We start from the raw sequence: 27,570 nt of genomic DNA, 5'->3' as shown, positions 1-27,570 counted from the left end.
TTTTGGTGGGTCAATGTGTAAATAGAATGAGACAAATGGCACTGTACTTTCTTGAGTTTCCAAGAATCCTTTATGGCATAAATCATCGTGGGTCCATATGTATGACATTACAGAGATCAGTTAGATCCTTAGGGATAATTACATAAATGGTTCACTTGTTGCTCTTTCCTATTACCAAGGTTTTCCTTTCAGGAATTTTCATTCTTTGTCTTTTGTATGACTATTTACTTGTTTTAGAATTTCCCCTTCCCTTCTCTTTCACATACATACTTAACAATTTAGGAAATAGTTTGGGACAGCATCTCTGGAAAATTATATATGATATATAAACATACACATCCCCAAATATGTTTGTATGTGCATATCTTGTCTGTTTCTGAGTGAGTGTATGAATGCATGTGTGTATATGTGTGTATACATTCTTCCATGGCTGACCTAGTGAATGTAGATAGAAAGTAAAAAAACATGTATTAAATCTTATTATATGCCAGACACTATGCTAAGTGTCGGGGCAACAAAAAGAAAAAGAAAAGAAAAGAAAAATTAAACAAACAAAAAAAATCACATTCTGATTGGGAGAAAGCATAATATGTGTCTAGGTGCATACAAGATTGATAGTTAGGTTGGCAGGTAGTTAGGTAGAGGGAAGGCAGTCTAAGAGATGATAATACTAATGAGTTGGATGGGGAAAATATCTTGTAGATGATGTTCAACACAAGATGTGAATAAAGAGAAATCAAAAGATGGAAGAGAAGGGGCAATGTAATCTAGACTTAAAGGATAATCCATGCAAATACACTGAAATGGAAAATATAGTGTCATATCTGAAAAATTTAATAGACCATAGCTGGAGAGTAGAAGGTTTGGAGTTGTGTGGAAAGGAGTAAAATATAATAAAACTGTAAAGATAGGAATGATGGATAATAAAAGAGATTCAAATGCCAAGCAAATATATGGAAATTCATATTTTCTATAAATATGATATATTATAATGTATTTGTACATATAAAACACACATGCATATATAGATATATTTGTATAGATATACATATGTAGATATGTGCATGTGTGTGAGTGTAAAGATAATAGAAAGTCACTGGAGATTATTAAACAAGGTGGTGACTTGCCCAAAACTATTTAATAAATCATCTTGTCAGCTTAAGGAAGGATGGAGAATGAGGAAAGGCTTCAGGTAGGGAGATAAGTAAGAAAACTATTTCAATGGTACAGACAAGAGGTGATGAGGGACTGAATTTGGGTTGTGATTTTGAGAAGAGATGGGGACATATATGAAACATGTGGAGAAAGTAGAAACAAAAAGACGTGACAAATTGAAATGTGGAGTAAAAGTAGTGAGCAGTCAGGATGATGTCAAAATTGAATTGACTAAAAGTGTTGCTGTTGGCAGTAAAAGGAAATTTCCAAAGGAAGGAGGATTTGGGGGAAAAGGTAATGAGATCTGTCTTGGATATGCTCACTCTGAAATGCAGCCAATGAACATTTAATAAGCACTTATTATAGACTATTTATAGTAACTGTAAGAAGCTCAATTCAGGATATCTAAGATGCATTTGGTAATATGGTACAGTATCTCAGAACGGAGATTAGGATTCACTCTCTCTCTCTATAATTTTAAATGAGCTAAAACTACAACATCACAATTTGTTAGCATGTGGCTCATCTAATTGATTATACATTTTAGCCTGAAAATTCCTTACGTTTGAGGCCTCAAGATTTTTTAAAAAGTTATGCCACAGTTCTCTTTTATTGACCTGACTCAGTTTCTCTAATTATCCTGACCCAGTCCTGCCTCAGTTTCCCTGCTTCTCAGATCTGCAAAACCTCCCCTCCCTCTTTATTAGAATACTTGATAGAACATCAGAATGCCTCTCCCCATCCCAAGCTATTAGAATACTAGATACTGTCTTATCAAGATGCCTCTCCCCATGTCCGGGGTGCCTCCCCCTGATTATATCATCCCTTCTCCAGAGGCTCACCCCAGCCTGTCAGAATCCAGTTCCCATCTCAGTACCCTGACTCCACCCTGCCTCAGTCTACCCTCTGTGTCTGAGCTACGTGTATATATGTCATTGAGAACTCTGATTGTTTGCTGGATTCTTGGAGACAATAGTCTCTTTTAGCCCTGGGACCAAACATGGATCCATTGATCCCAGTAAATCTCTCCATTTAATAAATTATTACATACTCTTTAATCTCTATCTTGCTCAGTTTCTCCAGCATTACAAAAGAACTAGTGCCTAATTTGATTAATTTTGTACATTAAAAGTCTGTTTGAAAAAGATATAGTTAAGATACAAGATGCCAGCTAACACGTTTACCTAAGATTAAGTGCTTAGTCTTATTTATAACAGAAAAAAAATTACCATGACAATTCTGTTCTAATTTATGATTATATTATGATATTAGCTCTTTGTGTAATAGGATTTTGTGCCTATATACTGGTACTTGTAAGGTAAACATTTTTATTTCCAGGATATGGAAGTTTGAATTTTTTTTTTGTTTCATACCATAAAGGAAGGGTTTTGAGATACTCTCATGTAGAAATAATTTCAAACAAAACAGAAAGCTCTTATTAAACTAGGAATTAACATTAGTAGAAGTGTGTATAGTAGCAAAATATATTAGTTTTTAATTTGTTGGTTTCAATAGATCAAAGAGTTATTTGCTACTACTGATTTTTGAAAAATATGGAATTCAGTGGGTTAAAACATGTAATGCATGTACTTATTTTTATCAACAAAATTTTACATATATATGTATGTATATATATATATATATGTGTGTGTGTATATATATATGTATATTCTACTTTATAGAGGCAAGAGTACTAGTTTCTTTATCCTCATTGATTTGATTTATGGATAGGTCAAATATTTTGTTAATATATTCCATGGGTTTCTTGTTTATTCTTTTACCATTCCCCAAGGCTTAGGTTATTGTGGGTTAAACACATCCTCAGAGGAAATTTGTTTTTCAAAAAGCAGGATGGATATAATAATCAGAAAAGCCTCATAGATAGTTGTTTTCCCTGCCCTCCTAAAATTAAATGTCAATCTATCCAAATTGGGTTGAGTTACTTATCCAATGTAAAATTAACTCTTCTCCAGAGTCTCTTCGATCCACATAAAACTGTTTTACTTTCTTTTTTGAAAAGGATGAGCTTTTATACATATTTGACTTTTTAAAACAGAGGAAGGAGGATGCTTATTCAACAATTACTGAAGTCATTGAAAAAGAGCTAGTAGAAGAAGGGTCAGATTTGGATAAAGGGATGGGGAGAATTCAGATATGATTTAAGAGGAACAAATATATGAAAAATGCATAATAGAGAGAAAGAAAGTGGTATAGAAAAAAATAGAAATAAAAGTTTAAAATCAGGCACTGTAAAGTAAAATTCTTTGAAGGTAAGAACTACTTTTCTCTTTACTTGTATTTTTAAAATTTAATATTAATAATAATATTTAATTCTTAACATTTAGTATAGTGCCTGCCTCATACATAGTAAACACTTATTAATCGCTTCTTACTTTCCTTTTTTTGGAAAGTTCCAGTAAAAAATAAGATATCTTATGCATATTTTGAAGGAATATTATGATACTTCTAAGCTTTCATCATTTTGTTTTATTTTGGTTTTGGAAACTATGGCTTCCTATTACTTCCAGGCAAGAAGAAAAATGATCATGTACTGACCAGAACTACTACTGATTAGGACAGAAGTTTTCTCTCTCTTCAAGAATTTCAGCTAGTTTTCTCCTCATTAGGCAGTCCGGTAGCCCCTTGGTTCCTAGAGATTTTTCATACTGGTGCCAGACTTAATGAGTTCACCTAATCAAGCTTTAGTCATATTTTAGCTCAGATTTCCCGAATTTAAGTGATACACCAGTCTCAGCTTTTCTTAACAGGAGATATTGCAAAACATGCCACCTCCTATGGATAAGTTTATATGGTTTCAGAATTTTTAATTACTAATTGAAATTTTCTTTATTGTTGTTATTATTGCCTAGGTAAAAGTCCTTTTTTTGAATATCTTACTTATCAGGTACATATTAATGATTTTTGAGTATCAATTTTAAATTATTAAAATTGACATGACTGAGATTTATTTATCTCAAGTTATGGACTTAAATGTAATGGACAAAATATAGCTACTATTTAATATTAAATGGGGTATATCAGGAGGATAATCGTTTTATTTTTAAAATACTTAAAGTAAGCATAATAGTAATAGTATCATTTACCTAGATGTTCTCTAGTAAATATTTAACAAGCAGCTCTCCAAGAGAAAAAAATGTACTTTTGACGTATTTTAAGCTTAATTGGACCATTAATATTTTCCCCTCACTTTTTTTGCAATCTTTTTATTTTATTAAAAAAGTAGAATTAAAAAAAGGAAAGCAGAAAAGGAAAACAAAACAAAAACAAAACAAGATAAAACAAAATATTGTCATGTGCCCAGCAGAACTTCAGGAAGGATTCAAAATATATAACAATAAATTACCTGAAAGTATATCTAATATATCTGAAAGGCTATCTGATATATAAGAAAGGATATCTAATAGTAGGAAAATTTATTCATGAGTGTCCATTTTTTTTACTTCCTTGTAAGTTATTTTTCGTTCTCTGATGCACATTATTTTTACTATATCCTTTTTCCCCCTTTCATCTCTCCTACCTCCTCCAAACAGGTAATAGTTAAGTAAGAATATGTTTATTGATAATACAGATAGATAGAGTTATAAGCATACTTTTTAAGCATAGACAATTAACAAAATCCTAAGTCAAGTTTAAATGTTCTTTCCCATGATGGAGATGTTACTCCATCTATGCCTTTATCCATATTGTACAATACTTTCTTCTCCTATAAATTTGTCACAACGTATCACTCCAATATACAGAAAGCCTTCACTTTCTCCTGACATCCTGAAGGCAGCAGTAGGGCATGATGGCCTATCTTCTCTACTTACCATAGGATTTTTGATAACTTTTTTACTCCTGTTCTTCAAAGTTCCTTATTTTTAGCTTACCATGAATATCTTTATTGTCCTTTAAAATATTCCTGCAAGCATTTAATTATGTTGGCACTGAAGTATTTCCTTTTTCCAGTCATTCTGTTTTGCCCAAACAGGTGAATTTCTTCAGGGTTTTTTTTTTTTTTTTCTGTTTGTTTGTTTGTTTGTTTGCTTTGAGATGTTTTGTTTTGGGATTTTCTTTTCTTTCTTTTTCTTCTCTTTTCTTGTTCTTTATACTCTCGTTGCTGCTATTTGTCTCATGTAATTGTGTATCATTCTCTTTATAGAAATGCATTGCATATAATTAAGAACTTTAAAAATAATTTGTTTCCATAAATACAATAAGGCTTTTTAAAATTTCTTTTATATTCTCTATTTTCCTCCTGCATGTCTTATAAACAATGAACTTTATTTAATTTTATTTTTGTATTTTGTTTATCTCTGTGTGTGTGCTTATGTGTATCAATGACTTAAAAACAGATATTTTTTAAAATGTGGAAGGAGATTTCAGAGAGTTAAGCTATGTCTTGTTCTCTTAACAAGCTTTATTTAGCCTTTAAAACTAAGGACAGGAACCATACTCTCTAGTTTAACTCTTTTTTTTTTTCAAGTGTGTCCTAGAAGTAGTAAATTGGTAAATGTCTTTGATGATGATTTAAGCTTTTGGAGCCCTTGTTTCCTCAATTTTTTAAAAATAAAGAGTCTTCTTAAATGTTACCTCATATTAAAAAACACTAGGAGGATTTGTGAAGAAATTTGCAAACACTTAGGAAATGGCAGATGATGGGGATGGGGAGCCCGCAATGGCATTGAGAGAGCAAATCAAGTCAAGCTAATCTAATTTCATTCAGTGACAGAGAGAATGACCTTCAAGAAAAGTGACTGCTTTTTCAAGATGTAATATGGCATAGCTCAAAGGCTAGAATTTTGTGAATGTAAAAATCTTATAAATACAGGCTTAGATATTAGAAAATGACCTTGATTTTGGAACTCTTTCTATTCAACCCATTGTGCCTCCAGTCATATTTTCTTCTGAATTTTAATAATGAAAACATTGATGTCTATTATTTATAGCTTTAAAGTTTGAAAATATTTTTCAATAGATTCATGCCAGCCTCACAATAATCTTATCAGGTCTCTTTTTAAAGTTGAAAAGCTGAAAAAAACCTCCAAAAAAACAAACTAAGGTATAGAGAATTTAAGAAACTTATCTATGGTCACACAGGTAGCAAATATCAGAGATAGAGACAGAACTCAGGCCTTGCCGACTATACTTTCTATTCGGAAGAGTATCATTAAAACTGGGCAAATTCAGGATATCTGTTTCTTAAGGTTCATTAATAAGAAAAATAAGAAGAAAGAAGAAAAAAAATGAGAGAAGCCATTCCTTTAACTTCAAGCTGTATTTCTTTTTAAGTACCTCAGAATTTTAGAATTGTAAGGGGCTCAAAGATCACTGGATCTTTACAAAATACTGCAGAACTTAAGTATTTTAGCATTTTTTATCTTTGGCAAATCATCTAATAAAGCCTCTGGACCCCTTCTCAAAATATTTTTTTTAAATCATAAATTGAATTATATAGAATTATAAAGGAAAACAATTATATTGAAATATAAATATCTATCTTTTAAAAATTGTGTTTCTAATCACCAGCTTAATAATCACTGCAACATCTGTTGTACTACTTCTTGGTTCTATTTGCTGAGAATCTATGATTTCTCTCTTTTTATTATCATATATTCCATTAATTCATTACTTCAATTACTATTCTTCAAAAATAAACCTTGGACATAGTTCTTGGTCCTAAGTTCTTTAGAGACCACAAAATATCTAAGACACAATTCCCATCCTTGTAGAGTTTATAATCTAGTAAAAGTAGCCCATTCATTGCCTAGTAGTTCATTATTAATCTCCCTGGTCATTTTTTTTTCCATTTTATCTAAGCATAGTAAGTTCTTATTCCAATCCCCTCAAGTGATACTAGTATGCTCAAAAATAGCAGGATAATACAAAAGGAGAAGATGTTGAATATCTTGAACCCCGGTCATAATTTTGTCTGAAGTCAATCTGTCATCAGGGAGTTGGCCACAGAATTCTGAATTTTTTTAACCATAGCAAGTTGAGAAGGTGATAAATTGATGTATAATAGTTGTTTAGAGTGCCAACAATCTGTTAAGGGAAGTAGTTTAAGGGGTTGACAGTTTGGAAGAAGTTCATCTTCTTGCCAAGAAGTTCCTCTCCCCGTAAACATGGGAAATGGGCTCTTGGCAGGAACCACGACCAAAACCAAAATAGCACTTGGGGAGAAGAGTTCTTGTTCACCTTCCCTTAATATTCTTGTTGCTTGGAAGCAGGATGGGAATAGTATTATCATTTGCAATTTCAAGGACAGCAGGCAGAGAAGTGGTTTACCTATTTGGCCTAAGTTATAGGAAGATTATGCTCTGTTGCTGCAGCTAGAGATGGGTGGGAAGTTCTAGTCAGAGAAAATGCCATAAAGAGAATTCAGTGATAATGAACTGAACTGTCTCTATCAAACTGCCCTCTCACCTCCACTGGCTTCTTTATTAACAAGGATTGGTTTTCAATTAGTTTTGTATTATAAACTAAGCTCTTTCCTTTATATTGACTTTTGTCCTTTCACTCTATAAAAATGTTATTTTGCTTGTGTCCTTTTGTCCATGGTCTGAATAGGCACTAGGAGTACTCTGGTAGTTTTGCCAAACAAATGGATATTGAATGGGAAGTTTCTTTCTGATTCCATTGCTAGATTTCTCTCAAATTAGCAACATATATTTCGAGCCATTTGCCAAGTTTTATTTTATTTTTCATTTTTGATAAGCTTCCCAAAATAGAAACTTGTAGGAGAATATATGATTTTTCACTCCATAAGACTAAATGAGCCTGAAATTTCTTGCAGGAACTAAAAGGAGGTTTTGGAAGGAAAGAAAGAGAAGAGACTGATTTGTTTCAAGTTTCTTACACTCCTAAATCTAGCTCTACATTGACCAGCAGTGTTACAAATCCCTTCAGGGATTTCTTTCAAATGGAAAAAAAAGATTCAAAATGATGAAATCATGGATACTTGAAGTTTAATGTTTGCAAAGTGGTTCATACAATCTTAAATACTATTAGATTTTCTTCACCATTAAGAAACCTTGCTATTACTATTATATTTCTAATATACTATTCTCATATGAATTGAAACATGTCCTAAAATATGCTCTCCTTTCTTAACTATTGTTCTTTCTCCTTCAACATCCTGTCTTATCTATAATTTAAGACCACCCCCCCCCATGGAAACAGACCCATATTCATATTCCCTCTTTGTTAGACATATTCAAGAATATTTTCCTTGAAAGGGACCTGTATGTGTCAAAATGTTTGTGGCAGCCCTGTTTATAGTGGTTAGAAACTGGAACATGAATGGATGCCCATCAATTGGAGAACGGTTGGGTAAATTGTGGTATATGGATGTTATGGAATATTATTGTTCTGTAAGAAATGACGAGCAAGATGAATACAGAGAGGCTTGGAGAGACTTACATGATGCTAAATGAAATGAGCAAAACCAGGAGATCATTATATACCTCAACAACGATACTGTTTGAGGATGTATTCTGATGGAAGTAGATTTCTTCAACAAAGAGATCTAACTCAGTTTCAATTGATCAATGATGGACAGAAGCAGCTATACCCAAAGAAAGAACACTGGGAAATGAATGTAAACTGTTTGCATTTTTGTTTTTCTTCCCAGGTTATTTTTTACCTTCTGAATCCAATTCTCCCTGTGTAACAAGAAAACTGTTCGGTTCTGCACACATATATTATATCTAGGATATACGGTGACATATTCAACATGTATAGGACTGCTTGCCATCTGGGGAGGGGGTGAAGGGAGGGAGGGGAAAAGTTGGAACAGAAGTGAGTGCAAGGGATAATGTTGTAAAAAAAATTACCCAGGCATGGGTTCTGTCAATAAAAAGTTATATAAAAATAGAACATTTTCCTTGTCCTTACATTTATAGATAGCCATTATAAGCCATGCTCCATGAGTGTAACAACTTATATATTCATTTATAAAAAATGACAAGAAAAGTTCAATCACTCTATTTTACCTCTGAAATTGCCAAGGTACAAAGAACATCTACTTTATAAGTAGCTCAGTTTCAGAACAGTACTAACATCACAAAAATGGAAACTCCTTAAAGATCAAATTATGAAATGGAATCATATAGAAGAAGAAACATTCTCAGTAGTAATAAGAAGCCCCCAAAAGATGGTGAAACCCAGGAATGGAATCCAGTTCAAGATGACTTAGAATTAGTAGATTACTAGTATTATTAGTAGATCATTAGTAAATAATAACTAGATTATAGAAATGTAATACCAGAAGTTAGTGGACTGCACTCCTCTGGAGCTACAATTAAAGAGCAATTACTGTAGGATTTTTTAGTGTTAAACTTAGGAGAGTTTAAAGGGCAGAACTCTGGAGAAGTATACTTGAAACAAGGTGTTAACTCAGTGGAATTAAGATAATGATTTTCTAGTTTACATGTACTTAGTACTTAATATAGTTCTACAAGATTGACACCTATTCTACAAGATTGATACCTATGTTGATGTACTTATAATAGAGTATATAAGAGCCAACAAGGACTGGGAGAGAGATATTTCATCTCCCACTATTGTGATGGCTGGCCTGTCCTTCTTCATTTTTTCCTCTTAGACCAAGGCCTTTTCCCTCCAGAAAGCTAGCCAGGCCCCAAGTGAAGGAGACAGATTGTGAAGAAGATAATAAAGACTTTTGGACTTTATCCCTGGAGATTCTCAAGGTGATTATTCTGCTAAAACGAAGGCTGGTCCCAAGATCTCCAGAAAGCTAACTAGACCATTACAGGAAAGTCCTTGAAATTTTAAATTCCATCATTAAAGCCTGGCACCTAGAAAATCTTCTGTATGGAAGAGGGAGTGCCTTTCTTTCTATAATATCTGTGTCATTTTAATATAACACAGCACTTAGCTATAAGTACTCAAGATATAAAAAATATGTTAGATATGGATATAATTACAAGGGATATTATATAGACATCTATCTTTTGTTACTATTCAGTAAAAAAGTTAATAAAAATAAAAAAGTAGTTACATAGACTTTAAATTATTTGTGCTACATAAATATCTAGAATGTAATTTTGTATTTTGATTTATCTTAGTTTACATTGGATTTATATAGTTTCTAATTTTTAAGTAGCTGATTTTAGTATCAGCACTCAGAGTTTATTCAAAGTCTGTATAATCTCTGCACAATTTTATGGCTATAAATAAAATCCTATAACTAGATTAGATCAATTTTTAAATATCTCATATTAATTTTTATTTATTATAATGGTGTCTTCTGTTGATATTTAGTTGCTACATAGAAACTTCCTTTGAAAAAGTTATTTTGCTCAGTTTTTCCTTACCTATCATTTACAAAATATTTCTTGTACTTCCTTGCCCTTTTTTCTGACCTTAATGAGATTAAATGAGAAAATCTTGAGGAGTATTAAGGAAATTGCCTTTGTTTCATTTGACTTTGAGAAGTGAAAGTATATCAAATTCTACTGAATCTGCAGGAAAATTTTCATTTTTGAAGGTTGCCTTTCTGTTTTCTAGTCAACATAATAGAATTATCATAGTACAAAAAAGTTGCTTCTTTATATTGTTTCTTTTTTAAATTCTAGAAAGTTTTTTTCACACCTTTCAGAGAGTTCTAACACTTTTAATATTATAGACAAATGGAAGCCTATCTGTTAAGTACTGATAAGTACTATTAATATACTGGAACCAATGAGGTTGTTCTCAACTTAAATCTCTTTATCCATTTATTGAAGTATAAGCTACTTCAGCTGTTTTACCTGCCTTATTTAAACTTGATAATTCTCTTAGCACTTAGTTTTATATGCAGTGGGTGCTTAATAAATATAATAAATACATTAAAGTATTCAACATAGCTTTAGAGCTCCATGATAGTTTTTAAGTATAATATTTATAATTTTTCCCAAAAGATTCTATATCTTTCCAGACTTTTTAAGTCTGTACCAATATTAAAGTTTATTCCAAGGACTAGATGTTGCTTTTTAACAGTATATAAACATTATTTCAAATTCCCTTATATTTGATATAATATAATGTTCAAAGTTAACTTGGAGAAAGTAAATTTTCTTAAGTTTTTACAATTTGCTTTAATGTTGGTGCCAAAAGTTTACTTCAAAAAGATAAATTAGTTGGAAGAGTGAGTAGAATTACTCTGCTAAATATTCTAGCTTACTTTCTATGCATCTTATATGTATATACATGTTTGTCTCAATAGATTATAAGTTCCATGAAGCCAGAAACTGTTTTTTGGCTTTTTTTCTTTGTATCTCTACTTCTTACCAAAATGTTATAGAGTAGGTGCTTAATAATTGATTATTGACTGATTAGCTGTAGCCAGCCTGTGTTAAAATGGACAAATCACATAACTCATCTGAGCCTCATCCTTAAAGGGTATGCTGATATTTGCACTACCTATTACATGTTTTTTTTTTGATTTGTTTTAGTGAGGAATGCAGTTTATAAATGTTAATCATGATTATAGAATCTGAGAGTTGAAAGTGACCTCAGAAACCATTCAGTTCAACCTATGCAATAATTGGACGTGAATTCCTTCTAAAGCAAATTTAGGGGAAAAAAAAGAATATTAAGAGCTATATCAAACTAGAATTCTAAGTCTTTCTTATTCCCTCCCTCATCCGACAAAATTAAACAGAATTATGTGGCTGAGTATAGAGTCTAGAACCATGTAATGGCTGGACAATCATTTGGCTAGATTCTAGCTTGTCAGCAGATTTGATTCTTGGGGACAGTTGAAGACTTTTAAAACCTTGAATTTTAATTTTGATTTGATTTGCTCTGGGTGGCACCAATAGTATCAGAGCAATTCCAAACTCTAATTCTCTCAGTTAAAAGTTCCTACTTTTGTAAAGCAGCACTTTATACAATAACCAATAAAATTGGTATCTCTTAGCACAATTATGAGAAGTATATTGAAATTAACTGTTCCCAATAACACATGAGACTAACATTAGCAATTAACTTTAGGATAAGCATGCTAATTGCTTATTAGTTCTTTCAAGCTTAATACATAGTATTTCCCTATAGATAAGCAGAACCAATGTAAAAATGTGTTGTTTCCATCAACCAACAAATATAGATCTTTTACAGGCCCTTTATTGCTTACTCAAGTTAATCCTTTGAACTGTAAAGAAAAAAAAAATCTGCCTTGTGTTAGCAGTGATGAAAGCAGAGAAAATGCATTGATTTCTCCTAACAACCTGGAGAAATCAGTGATTAGATCTGGACAATTGGTGGCACTTGATCAACACTACCTTATATTTGTGATTCACAGGCTGACAACTACTAGTCATTCTCTGACACCTCAAAGCGATATGGACTCCAGTAGTTCTGAGGAATTCTATCAGGCAGTACATCATGCTGAACAAACCTTCCGAAAGATGGAAAGCTATTTGAAGCAACAACAACTCTGTGATGTGATCCTGATTGTGGGTAATCGTAAGATTCCTGCTCATAGGTAGGTGGTTCTTTCTTAATCATAAATGTATCCCCAAGTCATTTTCCAACTGATAAATGATCAAAGAATAAAAACACAATTTTCAGATGATGAAATTAAAGCCATTTGTATATGAAAACCTGCTCTAAATCACAATTTCTCTATTCAAGAGAAATTCAAATTTAAATAACTCTAAGATAATACCTCAAACCTCTCAAGATTGGCTAAGAGGAAAGAAAAAGATAATGACAAATTTTGGAGGAGAAGGGGGAAATTGGTATACTGAGATGGTGGAGTTGTGAAATGATCCAACCATTGTGGAGAGCCATCTGGAACTATACCCAAAGGGCTATGAAACTGTTTATACCCTTTCATCCAACAGTGCTGATATTGGGTGTGAATCCCAAGGAAATCGTAAAGGAGGATACCCACATATGCAAAAATGTTTGTAGCTGTTCTTTGTTCCTTTTATGGTAGCAAAGAACTGGAAAAGGAGTGGATGCCCATAATTTGGGGAATGGAGGAACAAGATATGGTATGTGAAGGTAATGGAATATTATTGTTCTACTAAAAAATGATGAAGATGATTTTTAGAAAGTGAATGATTTACATGAACTGATGCTGAGTGAAACAAGCTGAACCAGGAATACCTTGTACACAATAACAGCAAGAATCATCTATGAAAGGCTTGGTTCTTCTCAGTAATTCAGTGATACAAAGCGATTCCAAAAGACCTTGGTCAGAAAATGTCATCTGCATCTAGAAAGAACCAAAGAGACTAAATGTAAATCAACACATGCTATGGTCCCTTTTTTTGTTTTTTGTTAGAGTTCAAATGTTGGAGTTTGTTCTCAGAGGACAGCCGGTTTAGAGGCTTAGAGCCCTTCAGATGTCTCCAAATCCAAAGGTTCTGCCTTCAGCCTCTGCCTCTGCCTTCTTCTGCCTCCAACAGAGATGGAAGATCTCTCTTATCTCCTTCTGGGGAGCCCAGCCACACTTTTGCCGCGGAGAGAGGGCTTCTGGCGTAGCTCCACTGAAGTCCGTCAAAAGTGTTCTCTGCAGCAGAGTCGTTTCTCTCGAGTCTAGCGCGATCAGCCAGCCAAGAGGAAAAAATGTATTCTGGAATGGCTGTCTTGCCTTATCTCTGAACCTTCTGAGAGAATGGGATTATGGGTTTTCTCCCATAGTGCTCTCTGGCCCAAAGAGCTTTAAGGTGTGGACTTTGAGTAAAGGTGGGAACACAAGCCTTGTCTTGATTAGTTCTACTTAGTACCTTGTTTCAGGTTCTGGCCAAAACAACTTCTTGTAAGATTAGATCAACTCTAATTACTTAGCAGTTAGTAAGGATTCCAACATCTCCCCCTTTCTTTTGTTTTAAAACATAGGGGGTTTCTGAGGGGGTACACATAAATCCATCAATATGGGCCAGAACTTTGTAACAGATATACATGGTATACATAAATCCATCAATATGGGAGGCATTATACATAATTTACATGAGCACATAGCAATATAACACAGGCTAGTAGTAATGTAACAAATAACAAGAATCAATCTGAAAATTTACACATGTCCATAAGTCCTAGAAACAGTCCAATAGGATTCCACTGTCCATTAGTTCATGTGCCAGGAATCTAATAATTCTTATGAGCACAATCAGCAACAGAACCACCCGATATTTCTTGGGTCTTCTCCTTTGTTTCAAGGGTCTGCTCCATCTTTCTGCGATGGACAAGGCGAATGCGGCTCGTAGGCACCCATCTGATTCCTTCTCCACCTGTAGAGATGCAAGCAAATCCTCTCCCCCAAGCAGTTAGTCTATCTGGTCCCTTCCATTCACCACTTTCTGGGTCTCTCCACATCACCTGGCGATTATCTAAAGATAGTGGAGCTGCTCGCACTGGACACTGCTCTTCTGGTGGGTTATAAAACCTGTCTGCTGGAGCCAGTGCATCTTTATCAAAGATTAAAAAATTAATGGTATAGAGAACTAAATTTAGAAGCTCTCTAGGGTTACCCGTGGCTCCTCCTTTCTTTTGTTTTTGGAGGAGTGTCTTAATGTCTCTGTTTCTTCTTTCTACTATTGCTTGACCTTGAGGATTGAAGGGTATGCCAGTAGTGTGTAGAATCTTATACTGTGCACAAAAGTGTTCAAAATGTTTGGAGGTATATGCCGGTCCATTATCTGTTTTTATTTCTTGTGGCACACCCATAATTGCGAATGCTTGAATGAGGAATTCAGTGACCACTCGGGCTGTCTCTTTTGCTGCTGGTATGGCAAAAGTGAATCCTGAAAAGGTGTCTACCACAACGTGGATAAAAGACAGACGACCAAAAGATTTATAATGAGTCACATCCATTTGCCAGATTTCATTGGGTCTCAAACCACGAGGGTTCTTCCCTGGAGGCAGTGTAGGAGCGTGGAAGGGAAGGCAAGCTGTACAGCTTTTCACTATGCTCCTAGCTTCTTCTTTTGTAATCCCAAACTGTAAACGCAAAGCTCGAGCAGCCTGATGGTATTTAGAATGGGATTCCTGGGCCTCCTGAAATAAAGGCGTACTGGCCAACATAGTTAAAAGGCTATCTGCCTTTGAATTTCCATCAAAAATAGGACCTGGAAGTCCACTATGTGAATGGACATGCAGGATATAAATCTTTCCTGGATGCTTTCTCACTTGCTCTTGAAGTTCCTTAAAGAGCTGATATATATTAGAAGCTGCAAATTTTATTTGGGCTGTGGCAATTCTTTGTACCACACCTACTGAATAGGCTGAATCAGATATTATATTTATGTCGCCTGGGTAATAAGTGAGAGCTAGCATGATCGCATATAATTCGTTCTGCTGAGTGGACTGAAAAGGAGTTCTGACTACTCTTTTTACAGTTAGATCATGAGAGTATACAGCACAAATATTTTGTTTGGCTGCGTCTGTAAAAATGGTTGGTCCTTCAAGAGGAACCTTAGAAACCTTCTCCTCAAAAATCCATTGCCAATTATGCAGTAGTCTGGTTATCTTTAATGGAGATCCATGTGCAAAATTTGGAGCCATGGCCAATAAAATCTGCCACTCTGGGATGGTTTCACAGCATACATTAATTTGTGCATTTGTATAGAAGGTATATATCTTGTCAGGTCTTGTCCCAGATAATTGTACTGCTCGCTTAATGGCCTTTAATAGAATTCTAGCCACAAGCACTGGGTAAGGCGTAAGGCTTTGTTCTGGTTGTGCTGGGAGGTTCACCCACTCTATCACACTGTCTCCTTGATGAAGGACTGCTGTGGGTGCTTCTTTTGTAGCAAAAACTGATATTTCCAAGGGTTTTTGAGTTACTCTCTCAACTACATTGGATAAAGCCAGTTCAACTTCTCTCAAGGTCTCTTGAGCTTCTTTTGTAAGCCGGCGTGGTGAATTTAAACCAGGAGATCATTATATACCTCAACAACGATACTGTTTGAGGATGTATTCTGATGGAAGTAGATTTCTTCAACAAAGAGATCTAACTCAGTTTCAATTGATCAATGATGGACAGAAGCAGCTATACCCAAAGAAAGAACACTGGGAAATGAATGTAAACTGTTTGCATTTTTGTTTTTCTTCCCAGGTTATTTTTTACCTTCTGAATCCAATTCTCCCTGTGTAACAAGAAAACTGTTCGGTTTCGCACACATATATTATATCTAGGATATACGGTGACATATTCAACATGTATAGGACTACTTGCCATCTGGGGGAGGGGGTGAAGGGAGGGAGGGGAAAAGTTGGAACAGAAGTGAGTGCAAGGGATAATGTAAAAAATATTACCCAGGCATGGGTTCTGTCAATAAAAAGTTATATAAAAAAAGAACATTTTCCTTGTCCTTACATTTACAGATAGGCATTATAAGCCATGTTCCATGAGTGTAACAACTTATATATTCTTTTATAAAAAATGACAAGAAAAGTTCAATCACTATATTTTACCTCTGAAATTGCCAAGGTACAAAGAACATCTACTTTATAAGTAGCTCAGTTTCAGAACAGTACTAACATCACAAAAATAGAAACTCCTTAAAGATCAAATAATGAAATGGAATCATATAGAAGAAGAAACATTCTCAGTAGTAATAAGAAGCCCCCAAAAGATGGTGAAACCCAGGAATGGAATCCAGTTCAAGATGACTTAGAATTAGTAGATTATTAGTATTATTAGTAGATAATTAGTAAATAATAATTAGATTATAGAAATGTAATACCAGAAGTTAGTGGACTGCACTTCTCTGGAGCTACAATTAAAGAGCAATTACTGTAGGAGTTTTTAGTGTTAAACTTAGGAGAGTTTAAAGGGCAGAACTCTGGAGAAGTATACTTGAAACAAGGTGTTAACTCAATGGAATTAAGATAATGATTTTCTAGTTTACATGTACTTAGTACTTAATATAGTTCTACAAGATTGACACCTATTCTACAAGATTGATACCTATGATGATGTACTTATAATAGAGTATATAAGAGCCAACAAGGACTGGGAGAGAGAGATTTCATCTCCCACTATTGTGATGGCTGGCCTGTCCTTCTTCATTTTTTCCTCTTAGACCAAGGCCTTTTCCCTCCAGAAAGCTAGCCAGGCCCCAAGTGAAGGAGACAGACTGTGAAGAAGATAATAAAGACTTTTGGACTTTATCCCTGGGGATTCTCAAGGTGATTATTCTGCTAAAACGAAGGCTGGTCCCAAGACCTTCAGAAAGCTAACTAGACCATTACAGGAAAGTCCTTGAAATTTTAAGTTCCATCATTAAAGCCTGGCACCTAGAAAATCTTCTGTATGGAAGAGGGAGTGCCTTTCTTTCTATAATATCTGTGTCATTTTAATATAACACAGCACTTAGCTATAAGTACTCAAGATATAAAAAATATGTTAGTAATGGATATAATTACAAGGGATATTGTATAGACACCTATCTTTTGTTACTATTCAGTAAAAAAGTTAATAAAAATAAAAAAGTAGTTACATAGACTTTAAATTATTTGTGCTACATTAATATCTAGAATGTAATTTTGTATTTTGATTTATCTTAGTTTACATTGGATTTCTATAGTTAATTTTTAAGTAGCTGATTTTAGTATCAGCACTCAGAGTTTATTCAAAGTCTGTATAATCTCTGCACAATTTTATGGCTATAAATAAAATCCTATAACTAGATTAGATCAATTTTTAAATATCTCATATTAATTTTTATTTATTATAATGGTGTCTTCTGTTGATATTTAGTTTCTACATAGAAACTTCCTTTGAAAAAGTTATTTTGCTCAGTTTTTCCTTACCTATCATTTACAAAATATTTCTTGTACTTCCTTGCCCTTTTTTCTGACCTTAATGATATTAAATGAGAAAAATCTTGAGGAGTATTAAGGAAATTGCCTTTGTTTCATTTGACTTTGAGAAGTGAAAGTATATCAAATTCTACTGAATCTGCAGGCAAATTTTCATTTTTGAAGGTTGCCTTTCTGTTTTCTAGTCAACATAATAGAATTATCATAGTACAAAAAAGTTGCTTCTTTATATTGTTTCTGTTTTAAATTCTAGAAAGTTTTTTTTTCACACCTTTCAGAGAGTTCTAACACTTTATAGACAAATGGAAGCCTATCTGTTAAGTACTGATAAGTACTATTAATATACTGGAACCAATGAGGTTGTTCTCAACTTAAATCTCTTTATCCATTTATTGAAGTATATAAGCTACTTCAGCTGTTTTACCTGCCTTATTTAAACTTGATAATTCTCTTAGCACTTAGTTTTATATGCAGTGGGTGCTTAATAAATATAATAAATACATTAAAGTATTCAACATAGCTTTAGAGCTCCATGATAGTTTTTAAGTATAATATTTATAATTTTCCCCAAAAGATTCTATATCTTTCCTGAAGCTTAAAGTCTGTACCAATATTAAAGTTTATTCCAAGGACTAGATGTTGCTTTTTAACAGTATATAAACATTATTTCAAATTCCCTTATATTTGATATAATATAATGTTCAAAGTTAACTTGGAGAAAGTAAATTTTCTTAAGTTTTTACAATTTGCTTTAATGTTGGTGCCAAAAGTTTACTTCAAAAAGACAAATTAGTTGGAAGAGCGAGTAGAATTACTCTGCTAAATATTCTAGCTTACTTTCTATGTATCTTATATGTATATACATGTTTGTCTCAATAGATTATAAGTTCCATGAAGCCAAAAACTGTTTTTCGGCTTTTTTTCTTTGTATCTCTACTTCTTACCAAAATGTTATAGAGTAGGTGCTTAATAATTGATTATTGACTGATTAGCTGTAGCCAGCCTGTGTTAAAATGGACAAATCACATAACTCATCTGAGCCTCATCCTTAAAGGGTATGCTGATATTTGCACTACCTATTACATGTTTTTTTTTTTTTGATTTGTTTTAGTGAGGAATGCAGTTTATAAATGTTAATCATGATTATAGAATCTGAGAGTTGAAAGTGACCTCAGAAACCATTCAGTTCAACCTATGCAATAATTGGACGTGAATTCCTTCTAAAGCAAATTTAGGGGAAAAAAAGAATATTAAGAGCTATATCAAACTAGAATTCTAAGTCTTTCTTATTCCCTCCCTCATCCCACAAAATTAAACAGAATTATGTGGCTGAGTATAGAGTCTAGAACCATGTAATGGCTGGACAATCATTTGGCTAGATTCTAGCCTGTCAGCAGATTTGATCCTTGGGGACAATTGAAGACTTTTAAAACCTTGAATTTCAATTTTGATTTGATTTGCTCTGGGTGGCACCAATAGCATCAGAGCAATTCCAATATTGAAAGTACAGCCTTTGAGGACTATGTACTATTATTACTCTGTTATAAACTATTTGAGATATTTTACCTCTGATACATAATATTCAAAGCTGATGGTATGAAACAAATGATAGGAAATGAATGTCATTTGTGACTGCTTTTTAAAAACTTCCTCTTCGGAAAAGTTAAATTTTGGTTGAATTGGGCTAGTGAGGATACTAGTTCTAGTTAGTTTAAGTTAGTTAGTTTGTTTCATTTTATCTGGGAATATTTGCAATGTTAAGACTTTAAGGATAGGCTTATATGGTTTACTTAAATTAGTCATTTCAAGATTATGAAAATTACATTCCATCTAGAAACCATATCAGTTTGTATTGTCCTCTTGATTCCCATTTTTATCCATTTTTAGTTACTATTTCCATTTCCCTAAAATAAAGATTTTTTTTCTGCTATTTTGTTTCTATCTGCTCTTACTCAATAACTCAATAATGAGTTAAGGCAGAAGCTTAATTCTAAGATTGTAAGAGTGCTAAATAAGATATGGCATGAAGCTATAATATAAAATATAATTGTTAAGCTTAAAAAATAAAAAAAAACTCTAATTCTCTCAGTTAAAAGTTCCTACTTTTGTAAAGCAGCACTTTATACAATAACCAATAAAATTGGTATCTCTTAGCACAATTATGAGAAGTATATTGAAATTAACTGTTCCCAATAACACATGAGACTAACATTAGCAATTAACTTTAGGATAAGCATGCTAATTGCTTATTAGTTCTTTCAAGCTTAATACATAGTATTTCCCTATAGATAAGCAGAACCAATGTAAAAATGTGTTGTTTCCATCAACCAACAAATATAGATCTTTTACAGGCCCTTTATTGCTTACTCAAGTTAATCCTTTGAACTGTAAAGAAAAAAAAAATCTGCCTTGTGTTAGCAGTGATGAAAGCAGAGAAAATGCATTGATTTCTCCTAACAACCTGGAGAAATCAGTGATTAGATCTGGACAATTGGTGGCACTTGATCAACACTACCTTATATTTGTGATTCACAGGCTGACAACTACTAGTCATTCTCTGACACCTCAAAGCGATATGGACTCCAGTAGTTCTGAGGAATTCTATCAGGCAGTACATCATGCTGAACAAACCTTCCGAAAGATGGAAAGCTATTTGAAGCAACAACAACTCTGTGATGTGATCCTGATTGTGGGTAATCGTAAGATTCCTGCTCATAGGTAGGTGGTTCTTTCTTAATCATAAATGTATCCCCAAGTCATTTTCCAACTGATAAATGATCAAAGAATAAAAACACAATTTTCAGATGATGAAATTAAAGCCATTTGTATATGAAAAACTGCTCTAAATCACAATTTCTCTATTCAAGAGAAATTCAAATTTAAATAACTCTAAGATAATACCTCAAACCTCTCAAGATTGGCTAAGAGGAAAGAAAAAGATAATGACAAATTTTGGAGGAGAAGGGGGAAATTGGTATACTGAGATGGTGGAGTTGTGAAATGATCCAACCATTGTGGAGAGCAATCTGGAACTATACCCAAAGGGCTATGAAACTGTTTATACCCTTTGATCCAACAGTGCTGATATTGGGTGTGAATCCCAAGGAAATCGTAAAGGAGGATACCCACATATGCAAAAATGTTTGTAGCTGTTCTTTGTTCCTTTTATGGTAGCAAAGAACTGGAAAAGGAGTGGATGCCCATAATTTGGGGAATGGAGGAACAAGATATGGTATGTGAAGGTAATGGAATATTATTGTTCTACTAAAAAATGATGAAGATTTTTAGAAAGTGAATGATTTACATGAACTGATGCTGAGTGAAACAAGCTGAACCAGGAATACCTTGTACACAATAACAGCAAGAATGTACAATGATCATCTATGAAAGGCTTGGTTCTTCTCAGTAATTCAGTGATACAAAGCGATTCCAAAAGACCTTGGTCAGAAAATGTCATCTGCATCTAGAAAGAACCAAAGAGACTAAATGTAAATCAACACATGCTATGGTCCCTTTTTTTGTTTTTGTTTTTTTCTCTTTCTCATGTTTTTTGCTTTTGCTCTGATTTTTTCTCTACCAACACAATTAATAAAGCAATGTGTCTTAAAAATATAATTTAAAAATCATAAGTGTATATCCATGTACAAGACCATGGTCAGTATATAGATTTCATAAAATCTTGTTGCAAGGTAACAATTTACATTTCTAAAAGATATTGTATTAATTTTCTTCCTTCTTTCTTTCTTCTTTCTTTTGATTTTTCTTTCCCTTTCTTTTTCTATCTTCTTTCCTTTCTTCTTCCTTCTTTTTTCCTTCTTTCTTTTTTTTCTTTCTTTTTTTTCTCTCTCGTTCTCTCTCTGTCTCTCTCTTTTTCTCTGCCTTTGTCTCACTCTCTTTTTTGAGAATAACTGTGGAAATACTTTAAAAATCCCAAATATTTTCATAAAGCATTAAGATAATCATATTACATTTTTTCAGTCATTCAGGAATATTCATAATCTTAGACATGGGAACTGAAGTGGGATTAAGTTGATTTTTTTATAGTTAGTTTCTATGGAATATTAACTATATGGAAGTGTCTGGGAAATAACAAGATCTACATCTTAAAAACAACTATAACACCTTTTTTATGTGATCATTTTCATGCAATGAAAATTCAAACATATTTTCTTATATTTTGATGCATTTCATCCCTATTTAAAATTATTAATTATGTAAGTTGGCTCTAAAGCATTTTAAAGTAAAGATACATTTAAACTTTTCTTATTTCTTGATAATTATAATTCCAAAAGTAAAATGTAAATTGTCTTAGATTATAATAAAGTGATATCATTTGCATTAAGAATTAAGAATTATATTCTGTTTAGACCACATTCACTAAATTTGATTTGGGCTACTGCATTTATCTTTTGTAAAATTGTCCTTATGGTTTTAAGTTGGCAAGCAATTAAGTAACTTTAACTTAGGGAGCTTAACCTTTTCTGTCATAATGCTGTGTATTTAGGCCTACTTGGAAGTAGAATATTTTTCATAAGAAGGAGAATTTAGCGTACTGAATAAATATATTTTGCTGCAACCTTCTCTTTAGTTTCCAGGATAAGGGAGTACTCTAAGTTTATTTCAATAACTTTCAGAACCATAGTAAAAGGACAAAAAAGAAGATTATTGATGTAGTTTAGGGATAGGCTATAATAAGGAAAGCAGATATGGGTATCAGGAGAAAAGAATCACTGATTTTAAAAGACATACTACAACAATTTTTTTGTTCTTGTTTTTGTTTTGGTTTGGTTTGGTTTTTTTTTTTTTTTTTTTTTGGTAGCAGGGTATGCTATATTGCTATATATGCTATATGCTATATTTTTTTCTTTAAATTACTCACATACAATAATAATTTTTAATATTACCCTTAAGAGTTTTGCTATTCAACCAAAAGAATATTTAGGAAACAAATTTTTTGAAAGTAGGGTTAATTACGTTACTATCGGAGAGAAAACAAGCAAACCTTCCAAACTTGCATTTATTTTTCTTTTCTATTTTGCTGGCTAGTTAATAGAAGTTAGCTTTTGCCTAAAAAGGGACAATGCATCTATGTTGAGAAATTTGCTTAACATTGTGGATCACAATATTCCATGTGAATTCTTATTTGAGAACTGGGAAAAACACAGTAAAACTCAGATTACTTTCCCCTGAAAGTATTGTTCACCAAGGCAGAACAATTATTATTGGAGGCAGTTGTAAATTATTGCTAATTAGTTGATTATTCAGACGTAATATAGCCTGAGTATATTTGTCAAAAGAATTAAACTAAATAGTTCCTCCAGACCACTGAATCTTTCAACTAAATCCTTTTCTGGTATATTAATTAATATATTAACAACTTGAAAGAGGTAATAAGCCTAAAGGAAGAAAGAAAAGAAAACTCTTTTTTTATTGATAGAATAAGGCCTATAGTTTTTGTTTTGGTTTGTTTTTTAATAACAGCTGACCTAAATCTTAGCATTTCAATTTTTTTTTAATAATAGCTGATCTAAATTCTGACATTCCAAATTTTCTGAATAACTTTTGAAATGCAAATAAATTTGAAGCAAAAATGTTATACCATTGTGTTTTCTATCCAAAAAGATCAATGGCACTACAGATACTAATAAATATTTGAATAAAATGTTTTAAGGCTTGCAAAATTTTATGTAAACATATATATATATTATATATATATATATATATATATATATTATATATATATATATATATATATATATATAATGTTGCTGTCCAATGTATATATGTTGCTGTCCAATCATGTCTGATTTCATGACCCCATTTTTTTTTTGAGGGAGCAGTTCTTTGTAAAAATACTGGAATGATTTGTCATTTCCTTCTAAAGCTCATTTTATCAGTGAGAAGGGTCACATAGTTAATACAAGTCTGAGGCCAAACTTGAATTCAGGAAAAGTAGTCTTCCTGAGTCTAGCATTCTATCCACGTCATCACTTACTTACCCCTCACAAATGTAATATTTCTTCTAAAATTTAATCCTTGACTTCTCAGCAGCATCATGACATGGCTGATCATCCTTTTGTCCTGGAAAACCTCTCCCTTCTATGTTTTTATGCCTCCTCTCTCTTCCTTCTCCATTTTTCTGTCTGTCCATGACTCATTCACTTTTGTTAGATTATCATACCTATCAGAACCCCTTCCTAAGAGAATCCTGTGTACCTATGCAAGGTTCTTTTCTAGGATTTCTTCTCTCTATAGCTTTCTGAGTGAACAGCTTTTGTGGAATCAGTTATCTCCTTGAGATAATTCCCAAATTGATTCATTATATTTCACTAATATCCTGTCTTATATCACATTGGTATATTGAACTTAGCATTTCCCAGACCGATTAAATTTTCCTCCCAAATCCCAATTCTTCTCTACCACCAAATCTTCAGTCTCTCAAGTCAAATCTCAGTGACATGCTTGACCCCCCACTCTCCTTCCCTCCCTTCCTATTATCTGATATCAAAATGGTTACTAATTCTCATATTTTTTTTTCTCCATAATGTCTTTCAAATTTTTTTTTTTCCATAATGTCTTTCAAATTATTCCCCAAAATACATTTGGCTCTCACTCCATTGTCACTATCTGACAATTCCTGGCATTTATTCATGGAGTGAAACTATTAATTGAATATAGAGCTAAGTGTACTTCCCAAAATTGATAATTTGCCAGTTCTAATTTCAGTGACTTCATATTTGGTGTACTGACCACCTAATAGAAATTATATTTGAATTGGATTTTGTTAATAATTATCACATGGCGAAAGAAAACAAAAAAATAAACCTGCATTTGTAACACAAGCAACCGATTAGTCAACTAAATTTTTGTGGTATTTAAAAAAATATTCTAGTATTGGGACCATCATCTTTCCAGGTAACAAGTTTTAAAACCTGAATCATATCCCCCTTTTATGTCCTCCTATCTCTTCCAAGTCTTATTGAATCTGTTCCCAAAACATCTCACAACTATCTTTTCTCCATCTACACCATAATTGCCCTATTTCAAATCCCTGTCTTTCTACTATTAGAATAGTATCATCTTTTGGCTCTCTGCCTCAAATTTCGCTTATCTATAAATCCATTACTCAAAAGTTACCAATGTGATGTTCCCAAATCGCAGTTCTGACCATGGAATCTTGCCTCTCTAAATGTCCCAGTCATTCCTTATAATTGTTTAGAATATATACGTATTCCTCTGGATTTTAAAAAAGACCTTTCATGTTTTATATTGTTCTCAAGAATTATGTGAGGATCTTTATAAATTAATTACTGAATTCTAGAAATTCCCCTGATCTAGAAATCAATTTTTCTTTTCTTTTTTTTTCTTTTTTGCCCCTTTTTCTTCTCTCTGGTGTTAGTATACAACTTAATCAGTGTAGACAACTACCATTGTGGAAATGATCAGTACATTTCTATAATTTACAATCATAGAGTTAGCTGATATGGTGGTATGAAAATTTAAAGGGCTCAGACATTCATTGGCTAGTTCTTTTGGTATCTGCTTCATCAGACTGATTTATTATGCTGAGTCTTTCTTAAAAAGTTTATTTGTTCCTATTCCCTACTCCCTAAATAATCTATCTTTAAATTCCCTCTAGCATTAACATTCTTCTCTTGATTTTATAATAGAAAATTTCAAAATACTGAATGGCTATATAGCTAATACATATAGAGTTAGGTTTGGAAATATGTCTTCCTGATTCCAAGCTTTGCCTTTTGTCCACTTTGGTGTGCTGCCTCTTGATTTAATAACTATGTCAACAAAGACATGATGTTGGTTTTGTATAATCTGTTGTAGATGAAGTCCTGCTGATATTTGGCGATCACCACTTACTTTTCTAGATGTTCATTAACCATCTTTTAATATTATTTTAAATATTTTTTCAGGAACTAAATAAGTGAGCTGTATTTCTTTGAAATATTTTTGCAAACTTGAGTATTTGTTTTCCAGTCATGCAGCATTTTTCCTTTTCTCCAGGCTCTTTCAAAAGTCACTGGAAGTGGCTCAGCAGTTCTTTGGTTAGGTCTTTTGGTACCTGCTTTATGAAATGGACATTTATGCTGTCTTTTTAAAAAGTTTATTTGCTCCTATTCCTTACTCCCTAAATGATCTATCTTCAAGATCCCTCTAGCATTAACATTTTAGACTTGATTTTATAACAGAAATTTCCAAAATACTGAATGAATTATGTAAAGTAGCAATTTTAAAGATCACATTTGCAACTAAAATGTAAAAATCTTGTAAAAAAAAAGAATACATGTAAGGTTGTATTAAAGGAAATAGTTTTGTGTTATATAGTACACAGGATGCATTTATTAGCTAATTTTATTGGATTTTTTGTATTTGGAATAAAAGAAAAATGATCATCACTGCATTAGATTCCTCTAAATAAAATCACTTTCATGACTAATTAGTAATTTAAGGCCTTTCCTAAGTTAATACAATTTATTTAACTTGAAAATGAATTTACTGCCCTTCTAAAGTTATTTCTTACAGGCTAGAGAGACACATTATACTTCTGTGTAAAAATTACATTCATCATAGAACTGTCATCAGTATAAAGATGAGTAGTGCTTCTTAGCATAGTCAATAATAGATTTTTTTTATATTCTCATAATGACTCACTGAATTTTTTTTTACTAATCTTCAATAGTTTGTAATAATAAATTGAGTAAGCTTATAATGAGGTAACTCCCTGTTACTGACATCATTTTGTCTTTTTTCCCCCTCATTTCAAATTGAATAACAAAGGGAAGGAAAAAGGAAGAAAATAAGTATTTATATAGTGCCTTATATGCCAGATTTATAACTATAATCTCATTTGATAATAGATCAATAGATAGAAAAAACTTTTCTATCAAAGTAATTCTTCAACAATTTCTCAGGACAAATTTTGTCTTAAAAATAAATCTGCAGGATCTCAAAAGGAACTTGCATCATTGTACCTTCTAACATTCACCACATTTCTTTTCTTAGCTAACATCAAATTTTAAATGACAAGTGATTTGAGGCTGTCTGGTGCTTTATTAGTGGATGGAGAAATGTGATATGATTCCAATTCCACATTTACAGCTATTAGAGAAGAATGTCTGCTTCCTAGACTTTGTGACTTTCCAGTCTTCAGGCAATATAGTTGAAAGATTGATATCAGGTGACTATAGAAAAGAACCTTCTTATGGTCCTTCTGCATTCAACTCACCCTGGGAGAAATGTCCATTCTCAGTTTATCAACATGTTGGGATTTATTAGTCCATCTGTTTTCTATACTTTCTGTGATAGATTCAGTAAATGCCATTACAGTGACAGGAACTGAAATTGATCCAGCTCCATGGTTGTTGACAAATACTAATGACTAGAGCAAAAATGATTAAATGAATAGGTGAATGAATAGCTTCAGAGATGTTTATGTGCATATATATGTATGTGCATATGTGTATATATCATATATATGAGATACACATTTACATATGTAAGTTGTATTATAACTACATTTATCAGGCATTATATCTACATATATGTAGGTTCATGCTTATGTTGAATACACACACACACACACACATATATATATATATACACACACGTGGATATAAATTT

General features: G+C 32.7%; 1 protein-coding gene across 2 annotated transcripts in view; it reads left to right on the top strand.

Moving 5' to 3' along the window:
• LOC127553299 (kelch-like protein 1) overlaps positions 1 to 27,570 on the top strand; it is a 178,160-nt gene that overhangs the window by 146,463 nt on the left and 4,127 nt on the right. The window contains exon 3 of one of the 2 annotated variants that reach the window (XM_051983904.1): positions 20,470 to 20,652. In XM_051983904.1, the coding sequence (XP_051839864.1) occupies positions 20,470 to 20,652 (183 nt within the window). Of the gene's footprint in view, positions 1 to 12,460; positions 12,644 to 20,469; positions 20,653 to 27,570 lie in introns of both variants that reach the window. The other variant, XM_051983905.1, reaches the window with a different exon arrangement.

The sequence above is a fragment of the Antechinus flavipes genome, chromosome 3 (genome assembly GCF_016432865.1).
Source record: "Antechinus flavipes isolate AdamAnt ecotype Samford, QLD, Australia chromosome 3, AdamAnt_v2, whole genome shotgun sequence".
NCBI classification, from domain to species: Eukaryota; Metazoa; Chordata; class Mammalia; order Dasyuromorphia; family Dasyuridae; genus Antechinus; species Antechinus flavipes.
The sequence above is the reverse complement of the archived record's forward strand: the minus strand, read 5'-3'. Positions and strand labels throughout refer to the sequence as shown.